General features: G+C 45.6%; 1 protein-coding gene across 1 annotated transcript in view; it reads right to left on the minus strand.

Moving 5' to 3' along the window:
• LOC135910205 (uncharacterized) overlaps positions 1-12,172 on the minus strand; it is a 130,966-nt gene that overhangs the window by 94,576 nt on the left and 24,218 nt on the right. The window contains exon 3 of the mRNA XM_065442253.1: positions 10,995-11,046. Within this exon, the coding sequence (XP_065298325.1) occupies positions 10,995-11,046 (52 nt within the window). The remainder of the gene's footprint in view (positions 1-10,994; positions 11,047-12,172) is intronic.

Genomic DNA, 12,172 nt, shown 5'->3' on the forward strand with positions numbered 1-12,172 from the left:
TGTAGCTTTTCCGCTGGCCTTATTACAGGTGTCTTGAGTTGCTAACAGTCCTGGCATGTCTTCACGTAACGGGCGACAGATCAGGCGAGGCCCTGCCAAAATACTTCATTTATATTCTTGCGATCGTAGAGGAAATGTGAGGCGCCTGCTTCTCTAGCTGATCATCATCTGGCCGGAGTGCGAGAAGGTAGTTCTCGCGGGGTGGGAAAAAGCGGTTCTTTGCGAGCACATGGTTCAGTAGCGGAAATGAAGGCAGGCTACGTCTAAACGCGCTTGGGAAAAGAATTGGTCGTCGCCGCAAATGCCACTTCCCCATCTTCGTTGATGGCAGAGAATCTTCGTCATTTTGCCGTGCCTCCCATTTTGCGTGCCTCCCAGAAAAGACTACACAATTCACGCTACGCATGCAATCTGAATATAAACTGGTCGGCGAGAACATAATAAACCAGATAGATTTAACGATAGCATTCTAGTGAGCTCGAACTCATACAGGAGCGTTTTGGTCTGAGCGATCACTTTAGTAGGGCGTGAATTGCAGTTCCCGGGAAAAGTATAGATAAAAATTTTAATATGTACAGAAAAAATCAATAAAAATAATTTAATAATTCTGACGGCCTATTTATTTATTTAAAGATACGTGCATTTACCAATTATGATATGGCATAAGGTATGGTGTCCCATATACACTGATGTTTCATTTGCAGTTTATTTTGCCTTGACCTTTGGATCATTAGGAGGATAAAGCAGGCAGTCGTTGTTGAAAAGAAAATATATTAGACCTTAAGCGACGCTTATTGCGTAATATTTGTTGTAAAATATTTTCGCTGCTATTAATTTTAATGAACTTATACATAAGCGAAATCTCTAAGTTGCGCTTTATGTATGTTACATTCGGGACATCAGGCAGCATACCAAACGCGACATATAAACAATCATATATAGCTGCAGCATTGCACCAAACTTGCAAATTTCGGCGGAAAGGCGATATATTGACAGTGACAGCCTGATTTGGCGCTAGGGCTTGGAATTGTGAAATGGCGCAGTAAGTATTCCTTGCTGTCAGTACAATCAAGCGGGCTAAAATTTGTGGCACGCAATGTACGGCCTCCAATGGCATCGGAACGGTACCACTGCGTTTCCCGCGTTTGTGCGCCTTTAGAGTCACGTAAATCTGTTGCATTATTTTGTACCAGGTGCTGAGCATGCACTCATGAGTCGACATGCAAAAAGCGGCCGCAATGAGGAACACTTGCAGCAATACCTCGCATTTGGCGAGCCGCCAGTATGAGCTAAAATATTTTGAAAAAGCAGTGGACCATCATTGGTGAGCTAATTTCCCCATGTCTGTGCAATTTTCGCCAGGAAATCTCGACCACCTTTTTCCTTTCAATGGTCCCAGAAACGGAATAATGCATAGTCCGTACGCATAGATGGTCCGTTCTCCAACGTATTTTTCATTTTCATGCTCACACCATCCGTGGACCATAGACATGAATATATGGTACATAACGTAAAGAAATAAGATTTCTTTTCGCATCTGGCATTTATTTCACAATAGGCGCACAAACCACATGTACTTGCTATTGCTAAAAGAAAGTTGAAGAATGGGAAAGACGTGCTGATACCGATGTATTTGGCTGTCATAATGCTTTTTGATGCCTAACGCAGCTATGGACGTGGCGAGCGCATTTATACAGCTACACCCAATTAGATATGTGCCTTCGCTTAACGAACCTTTATTGCTCCGTTGAAAACAAAAAAAAAAGAAATTCTCCAGCAGACAAAGTTACTTTTGGTAAAACAAAGTAATAAACATGGTGTTTGAGACGGCTCAAATGATTAAGAAATAAGCCTGTGGCTCGCATAATTGCAGCCGGTATCGTTTCAAAACGCATGTAACATGCTTATATGCATTATAAACGTAGGAGGAGGTCAATAGTCAAAGACTTAAGTAAAAAGGAGACCTCCTAGAACATAATATGATTCAATGATTTATTCAGTCGCAGTGTAAGGTAATGTAAGGTAAGTGGCAATGTAAGGTAGAGTAAGGTCCCATTCCTTGTCGTCGTCTGAAACGTATTTGGACAACATATCTGCAGTGTTGCGGTTCAAACGATCAGTGAGGCCGTTCGTTTGAGGGTGGTAAGAGGCGCTAAATTATGTGAGCAGGCACGCGTGATGCCGTCAATGACCTTGGTCAAAAATCTACGGCCGCTGTCTGTTAGCAATTGGCGCGGAGCACCTTGCATAAAAATGATGTCATGTAAGAAGAAGTCCACAACATGAGTTGCGCAACTGGTCGGAAGAGCGTGAGTTACGGCGTAACGGTTCGCGTAGTCCGCCGCGACTGCAACCCACTTGTTTCCTGATGTAGATTCCGGAAATGGGCCGAGAAGGTATAATTCGACACGAAGGAAGTGCTCGACGAGCTGCTGAAGGAAACCAGCGGTGATCTGGGAAAGCTTCTTCGTCGTTTGGCAATGTTCACAAGCGGTGACGTAACGTCGCACGGAACAGGCAAATCCCGGCCAGAAAAAACGACGTACTTGGTCATATGTTCGAGATACGCCGAGGTGTCTTGCCGTTGGTGCGTCGTGAAGCTCTTCTAGAACGGATGAGCGGAGGTGTTTAAGTATTTCAAGTAGGAACTCAGAGCCGTGTGGATGAAGGTTACGACGGTACAGAGTACCATCGCGGAAGAATAATAGGCGTAGAGTAGCATCTGCCGGAGAGTGCTCAAAACGGTCAATGAGTGCTCTGATGTATGCGTCAGGACGTTGTTTGTCAGTCAAATGAACTAGCAGTTATACAGACAACACGCAAGCAGCGCTGGCAATATTGGAGGAGTCAGATTCGTCAACAAGGCAACGCGACAACCTGTCACCGTCTTGGTGTAGATGGCACGACTTGTGCACCATGGAATACGAGAATTCTTGTACCCTCAAAGCCCATCGACCACGCCAGCCAGTAGATCTTTTAGCGATGAGAGGCAGCACAAAGCGTGATGGTGAGTGACTACGGAAAGAAAAGCGACCGTAAAGGTAAGGACGGAACTTCCCAACTGCCCATACTACAGCAAGGCATTCTCGTTCCGTAATCGAATAGTTGCGCTCCGAAGTTGTGAGGAGGCGGCTCGCATAAGCAATAACGCGATCCTGGCCATGCTGACGCTGGGCTAAGACCGCACCTACGCCATGACCGCTGGCATCTGTACGCAATTGTGTAGGAGCATCAGGGTCGAAGTGGGCGAGAATGGGTGGTGAGGTCAGAAGAGTGACGAGACGAGAGAACTCGGCGGCTTCTGAAGTGCCCCACAAGAACTGTACTCCTTTCGTGAATAGATTAGTGAGGGGTCTAGCAATTGTCGCAAAATCTGGAACAAAACGACGAAAGTACGAGCGTAGTCCTACAAAACTTCGAACATTTGCGGCTGTCAACGGAACCGGAAAATCTCTGACAGCGCGAGTTTTGTCGGGGTAAGGCTGTACTCCGGAAGTGTCAACGAGTTGGCCCAGAAGAGCAATTTGGCGGCGGCCGAAACGACATTTGGACGAGTTAACTTGCAGCTTCGCCTTTCGAAATACATCAAGTATAGCTGTTAAACGCTCAAGGAGAGTGTCGAACGTGGGCGAGAAGACGATTACGTCGTCGAGGTAGCAGAGACATGTGGACGATTTGAAACCTCGGAGCAAGGAGTTGACCATACGTTTAAAGGGGGCAGGGGCATTGCATAATCCAAACGGCATTCCTTTAAATTGGTATAGGCCATCAGGTGTGATGAACGCGGTTTTTGTTCAGTCCTTATAGTCAACGCAATGTACCAGTATCCAGAACGAATATTATTAGAAGAGAAACAGCTGGAAACCCGGAGGCAGTCAAAGGCGTCGTCTATACGTAGGAGCGCCTAGACGTCCTTTTTAGTAATGTTGTTCAAATGACGGTAGTCTACACATAAGCGCCACGTGCCATCCTTCTTCTTAACCAACGCTACAGGTGACACCCAGGAATCGAAGAAGGCTCAGTGATGTTTTTATCTAGCATTTTGTTCACTTCACTTTGAATTACTCGGTGCTCTGACGGAGAAACCCAATACGGTCGTCAGTGAATAGGAGTAGCATCGCCAGTAAGAATCCGTTGCTTGACCGCGAGCGTCTGGCCTAAAGGGCGATCGTCGAAGTCGAAAATATCTCTGTAGGAGATAATACTCGGTAAAGGTCTTCAGCCTGCACAGAAGACAGATCCATCGCAACCATTCTCTGTATCTTGGGATCGGCAGCCGAGGTTGGCACGATGGGCCTGCTAAGCTCGCAAGAAGCATCGGTCGATAAAGTTGCCATGTGATGGTCACCGAGACAATCAACGTTGGCAAGGCAAATACCTTGAGGTAGTATATGCTTTGCCAATCCAAAGTTACAGATAGCCATGAAAGTGCGGCTCGCAGTGATAGTAAGTATACTGTGAGGCACGGTAACGTCATACTGTAGTGGAATGTCGGGCAGAGGAGTGACGAGGTACTCGTCATCAGGAACGGGTGGCGAAGACAACAGTTCAATAAAATGTAATTTTATTGTTACTAGGCTATTGACTTTGCTAGCACGCGAAGAAAGCCGGTGCGGCGTGAGCGGCACTGGGGTACGTCAGAAGGTTCTGCGAGATTCGGCAACTCAAGGCGAAGGGTACTGGCTGAGCAGTCAATAAGAGCAGAATGCGCGGAGAGAAAATCTAGGTAGAGAATTAGCCATGGGGTGCAGTGAGCAATCACGGTGACGATGACGAGAGTGTGGCGGCCGGTGATGCTGACACGTGTCGCACACATGCCGACAATAGGCACAACGACGCCATCCGCGAGGCGGACGACGAGTGCCGACGCTGGGGTGAGGCGCTTTAGTCGTCGTCGGAAGGCAGCCCTCATAATAGAAAGTTGTGCTCCTGTATCGATGAGTGCAGTGACAGGATAGCCGTCAACGTCAACGTCGGGAAAGTATTGGTTCGTAGGGTAACGTGAACTGATGATTTGAAGGCAGGGTCGACAACGCAGCTTCACCTCCAGGAGCTACAGTACCTAGTTTTTCGACTGGGTCCGGGAAGCGATAGGCGGCGGAGAAAAGTGACGGGGTTGGGGCGAACGAGACTGATGGCGTCGAGATGAGGCGGAGCGGCTGTTGCGAAGGTTCGGACCTGGAGCACCAGCGGCAGTGAGCTCATGATGGGTGGCACAGGGAACAGAAGTTCCGAAGATGCGGCAATGAGCGGCGGTGCATATCCGAGGAGGTGGTGGCTCTCCGTTGCGGCAGTGCCGATCGACATGGCCGATGCGACAGCAGTGGAAGCAGACGGTCGTCTCATGAGGGGTACGCCATTCGGACGTGTTGTGGTGAAGTTCGGCCGAAAAAGATTTCCGGGGACGAGGAGGGCCGCTAGAATACTGGGCAACGCTGGGTTGAGACATTGAACACCCTGAGTTCAGACCCATTTCTCAAATTCCTGTCTGACGACGGCCTGAATCATCGTAATTGCGGTTGCTGGCGGTTCGGGAGGCATCGAGGAGAAAGCTGGTGAATAGGCGGCCTCAAGCTCGCGGTGAACAATACGGGATACGTCATCGCAGGTGGTGGTTGACGCGGTGGATCCTCACATGTCCACGTAGCAGCAGTGTTGGGTAGCCGCTTGATGTGGTGTGTGATACAGCGGCTCTTAGCTTGCTCAAGGCGATGGCATTCTGTTATGATGCCGTCGATAGCCGATACGTTGCCCAAAATAAGCAAGTTGAAAGTGTCGTCGGAAATGCCTTTTAGCACATGTGCCTTTTTATCTCCTTCAGACATTGTATCGTCAGCTTTTCGGCATAGAGCCAAGACGTTGAGGATGTATGAAACGTACGGCTCCTTAGATGTCTGAACACGAAATGCAAGAGCCTTTCTCGCAGCAGCCTTGCGCCCAAAGGGGCGCCGAACAGTTGCCGTGGTTTTTCTTTGAAGCTGTCCGAACTGGTTATCGCGTCGTCATGCGTTTGGTGCCATGCGCGTGAGGTACCGCCGAGATAAAAGATGACATTGGCAAGCATAATCGTTGGGTCCCATATCTTTTTAGCATTGGCGTGTTCATAGAGCTTGATGCATTCGTCAGCGTCCTGTCCCTCTAGGCCAGAGAAAACACCAGGGTTGTGGTGTTGGTAACCGTGATGATTGGAGCAGTCGGACAAGCCGAAGCCGTTGCATGGGGATGCGGCATGGAGACAAGCTCGATGTACCGACCACTTCGGAGTTCCGTGGCGAGGACGGGGATCACTATCTTCCACCAGAATGTTACGTGTGGAAAGACATAGACGAAAGAGGCTATTTACCGGCTATTTCACTGGAGCCAGACAGCCAGGCCTATACTCGCTCGTGCCAAGGGCACAAACCCACTTCATCGTCGTTCTCGCGGCGGCTCGTCTCTTGAGCATCCTTCGATGATATCGTAATGATACTCTTACAAAAACATATGTATTTGCTTATATTTACATAGCATAAGCGCCGAACTTGAACCAAAAACAATGTGGTGTCTAAGTTCATACGCCACTAATCTTTCACTTTATGTTCACTTGAACAAACCCTCTCAGTGTGTCCGTCTTCACGCCTGTGACCCAGGTTCCCAGGAATGGGAACGCTGGCCAGCTGTTGGTTGACAACGTGACATCGAAGGGTGGGACGTGCGGGTTAAGTCGGATGACTTTTACGCTGGGTGTACGAGTTCCATTAGAAGCTGGCTTTGGTACGAGAGAGGCAGTTTCATAAGTCATCTCTAGTAGATAATACTAAAACGGTAAATACCGTCGTAACACGGGAGAAGACATATTAGACGAGCGGATACGTCGAAGCGGAGTCTATAGTAATACAAAGCAACCAGAAAGATGGTAAGCTTTGGCGCCATAGCGATGGTATGGCGATTCTCAGACACCTGCGACTTGACGAGTGCCGAGCAGCGGGAAGCAGTGTGTGATCTTAAGACAAGATTCTGAGCCATGCAGGATATTGAACGGCTCTGCAATGCTGCCAAAAAGTTCTGTCTAGTGAGGTAGGAAGCCGCGGACCAAATTTTGGCAACTGAGGCCTTAGGACAAGACAAAAAGCTTACAAATTAAAACAAAAAGCGGGTCTCTGAGTAGCGCACGTCAGCTGGTGGCACACTTCGTCGTTAAATCATTACAAAGTCTCACTGAAGAGATCCGATAGAATTAGATGAACTTCGAACAATCAAAAAGGAGAAATTAAGGGACATTCAAAATTGCACCGAAGGAAACATTGAGGATCGAAGGAATAAGAATGGATGCAGAAAGAAATCGGTGAAAAAAATAAACTTCGCATAGGACAAGGCAAGTTGTATATACTGAAAGATGAGCAGGATAACATCATTACCCGTTTCCTCAATGCCGTAAAAGCAACTGAATAATTTTGTTCTGACCTCAACAGTAGGCAGAGGAGCCATGCTACCTTCATTCGCAGAACTGATGAGCAGGATACGGAGGTTTCTTCTACAGCTAGCGATGATGTTAGAACGACTATGAAAGACATGACTCGGAGGAAAGCGGTGGCACAAGATACAATAACAGTTGAAATAAACAAAGATGAAGCAGATATCATGGTTGAAAAGCATGCGGCCCTATATACGCACTGTATCACGACTTCAAGTGTTCCAGTGAGCGGGAAGAAGACCAACACATGAAGGGAGGCGTTAAAGAACTGAAGAATTATTGGCCCGTTACTTTACTTTCGGTATTGGGTAAAATATTCACATAGGTAATTTCAAGTGGACAGGGGAATAGTTGACTAGTCAAAGAAGAGAATAGGCTGGCTTCAGGAAAGGATATTCTGGAATGTATCACATCTATGCCATCAATCGGGTAATCGAGGGATATGCTGAGTGCAACGAACGTCTCTATATGCTTTTCATATATTATGGAACGGCACTTTATTCACTAGAGATACCAGCAGTCCCAAAGGCGTTGCTTAATTAAGAAATACACGAGGCATACGTGAATATCTTGGGAAAATCTAAAAAGGGACGAATGAATTGACGCTTTATTTCAGCACAGATAGCAGACTTGAGATGCAGCAACCTGGTACTATACTGATACAATTTATTGAGACTTTTAAATAAAAACACGTCATTAATTTCACAATACTATCGTTATAGTGTATTTAATATTATTAGCGAATGGAATGTCTGACTTTTTCATTCAATCGCGCATGTCCGCGTGTGGACAGTCGAACTGCTGTGAAGTCAATTTATTGCATTTTGTGGGCTTCTTTTAGTGGTTTTAGTAAGCTAAAAACGCCGCTAATAAATAACAAAATGGTCGTCTGAGTTTGTGAAGTATGCTTCAAAATCGGAAGTTTCGGCTGAGAAGCAAAGCATTGAAAGTCACAGGAAGGCGTAGCGCTGCACGCATGCTCTTTAGACTGTTTTCAACAAAATTCAGGGTGAAACGTCGTTGGCGGCATCTGCTGCTGAGCGCTCTTAACAGCACCGTGGCAGCTGCAAGGTGTGTGGCAACGCTTGCATGATGAAAAGCGTCACCAGCGGGCATTGCATATTCAAAATTTGTAGTACGGTGATTAAGAAATATAGCACTGCCAAAAAAAAGTTAGGGAATTAGCTATTCACTGCATAACTCGTGCGCAGTAAAAGAAGCTACACACAAAACACGGCGATAGCGGCGAGCGCAGTCGTCGATCATCGAAATGTGGTCCACGGCTCAGACGGGTCGGCTACGTATGAGCAACTCGTACGTGCGAATGTGATCGCTTGTGCTCGCCGTGCGTTCTACAATTCATACCAGCATATTCACGAGAAACATACCGTGGCTTTGGAGTAACACTACGGAATAAGGAGAGCACGTTGTTGGGCGAGTCGGTCGTACATACTTAAAGAAGGGAATTGCGCTAAAAAAGACACGGACGAGTAAGGACATGGAAGGGCGCGCCCGTCCATGTTCTTACTCGTCCGTGTCTTTTTTAGCGCAATTCCCTTCTTTAAGTACTACGGAATAAAAAGCGCGCATAAATTAGAGTGGTCCTGGATTTATTGCCACGTTCTCATTTACGTTAGTCTTTAGCTGTGGAAAAGAAAGCATTCGCATCTGACACCAATTCGGCATCAAATGCGCCAATCATTGTTACGTTGGAGCTGCTTTTACGCTTTTCTCTGCCGTGTTCGCGAAAGTGCGAAACCACTGCAGGAGGAAATTATGATGATTCAGTACGTGTTCCAAAACATAGAAAGCGGTGTGAAATGCTGCCTGCGTACTTGGAGCAGTGGCATATGCGCAGACACTCCGCACAATTGTTGTCAGCAAGCACACTACATTCGCGCAAGCAATGGGAATTGTCAGCTATTCTTTCGCTGTGGAATGGGCGAGAACCTACGAGTGAGTTTCGATACACGAAGGCGGGATTTGAGGCCAAATGATAACGTTCTATCAATGGTCAGCCGTTTCCAGGTGAAAAAAGAAAGGCGTGACAACCGATATCTAAGGGAAATAAGACGAAGTCGACGTACCATCATATGTATTGACATCGGGGCAATAAATATGAGGCAACGTTGCAGAATTGGAATATTTTATGCATCCTTAGTTGCTTTTTTTTATTATCGGAAATTATCATTGTGACAATTCCTAAATGCTGTGGCACTGCAAGTATGACTACGTTTGTTATTCACATGACATTGTTCTCAAGCAATTTGTTTCGATTACAGGTAGTTTCATTTTTATTTAATAATAATTTGATACATTCCTCGCTTTCGTTCACTCATGCAAAATCAGGGTTGAGTACGCGTGCGTGTCTTGTATATTTGGGCACTCCTGATATAGCCCAAACAGGGCTGTAGTACACCAGGAAGCACTTGGTTCGAGCAAGCGTATTCACATTTTGCTAAGCATGCGAGATTGGCATGAGCAAAATTGCTGAAGAAGAAAAAAATTATGCGCTGCTGCTCAGTGTGTGACGTTAATTTGCTGCTGCCTGGGCCCTAAGCCTCAAGGCAAACGAACGATGATAATTTGCCTGTGTAGCCCACAAATGGTGTTTGCATAGGTCAGTCTAAAGAAATACGCAGGTCTTCCCTCTCCCCCTCTTTTGTTTCCTTTGGTCAAATTTGCGAGATTTTTTATGAATTTCTAATTTCACACAGTGGTATTTATGCTGGTTAGATGTGTAAAAAATGACACCGTTACTCTGTTGCACGCATGTTTAACATTGCCCTGCAGCGGACCCTACAATTAGAAATGGCTGCATGTTGAGTAAAATAAAATGTGTAAAACTGTTTCCGATACTTCAGCTGGCTTACTGAGGCACCGACACGGTGCCTTCGCACCTTCAGTACTAAAACTGGCGCAACTGCCTGGCTCGAGTGAGGCGCCGTGTTGCTGCCCCATCTGCAGCCTCTGTGAGCACATTTTAATATCAACATACACTTGCGAACCCTACATTAGCAGCAGCACACACGTCTACACCCAATTTACATGCTTCTGGAATATTTCTGAAAAGACAATTACTTGGTCACGAAATCTACTTTTCTAGCATTACTCCTACATGACACACGCAGTGTAAAATTGTCAGACTCTTAAAAAGAAATGTTCATATTGTTTAAATAGGCGCTCTGGTGTGGCTTCCTGCATGACCTTTAGTAGGTTGTTTCCCATTTGCATGCAAGGGTAATGACCAATGGATATTTATCTCATTTGTCCAGTGCATAAGACGTAATACATCCGCATGTTTGTTTCACTCATGCATCTCAGAAACCCCAAAATGCAATGTTTTTAAAGAGCTCTGCACGTTCGATTTGATATTTCTTAGAAAGTTACTAGCATGACAGATAAAAGCATGGCATCAAGACATGGTGAAACTTTACTCACACGGCGTAGAAGACATACTCAAATTATTGGGGCCATTCCTATCTTTCAATAAGGAGAGCGTACCGATAAGCGATCATGAGTAATGAGATCAAATACTTACCCAATAGCTCCATCCCGAAGAAGAGCCCAATCAATGCAAGCACATTGACTATCTGAAAGAGCATATTCATTTTGTCAATAGATTTGTAAGCATCTAACTGTTGGCTAGGAACCTGTGAACAGTATTTTTCCAACCCGACTATATTATACACTCTAGAGATGTCATCAAAATGTGTACGCATACAAATCGAATACCTTTGAATAGTCGGTAGAATAATGACACGTATATGTTTTGATACACTGTTTGACAAAAAAATTCGGATGGGAAACTTAACACAAGTTACGTCTGGGAATGCGAAAGCATTATAGTCGCTTTGGAGAAATATTTTCCGTTCATGTTGCCGACATGTACAAAACTTCTTTCTGCTGCTTCGTTGTGTGTGCTCGCGCATACGTTGGCCACAGACTAGAAACATTCTGACCATTTTCGCGTGGAGAGTTGATTATACTATATACAAAACACCGATGAATCGCTAAGCACAAGTGACGCATGTGTTGTCACGTGACCAATGACGCATGCGATAGGCATATATTTCATTCAGCTAGAACCATGGAGCCGCCTAGGCCTCTGCGATGTATGCTCGCGTGGAGGGTTCAATATCCCCCCTCCCTCCGCCAGGCACAACCTTACCAAATTTGCATTTGAGTCATTGATTTACTTTCTTTATAGGAATCCCCCAGAAAAATTTAACATCAATGTGCCATCGGTCATTTTTTGTACCATCGCTTCAAGTTGACGCGGACGACGCCGCATTTTCGCGTATTGGTGCATTTAATTTCTTCGCATTAGATGTTTGCTTGAAACATTAATAAATTTAAAAAAGTATAAAAGAGAATTCTGCCTACTGAATTAGGTTCCTACTTATCAGTGGATGTGGATATGTTATTTCACCATCCGTAGTACAAAAATCGGGCACTAAAGGGAAATAAAATGCAGAGCAATTAACATATTCACGAGTTATTTCAGTACTATTCTACATTGGACAGAATGGTCAACAGAAATATCCGGAATAGAATGCGATATAGAGACGACCCCCCGTAGCCATACGATATTGAAGCGGTGGCACCCAAGCATCTGTGCCACAATCAGTAAGCACGATAAACACAGTGTCATAGAGGTGTGAATGCTTGATCTTATCGATATATCCGTCTAATCTAAGGGTATAAATGATAAAGATG

The sequence above is a fragment of the Dermacentor albipictus genome, chromosome 10 (assembly GCF_038994185.2).
Source record: "Dermacentor albipictus isolate Rhodes 1998 colony chromosome 10, USDA_Dalb.pri_finalv2, whole genome shotgun sequence".
Classification (NCBI taxonomy): Eukaryota; Metazoa; Arthropoda; class Arachnida; order Ixodida; family Ixodidae; genus Dermacentor; species Dermacentor albipictus.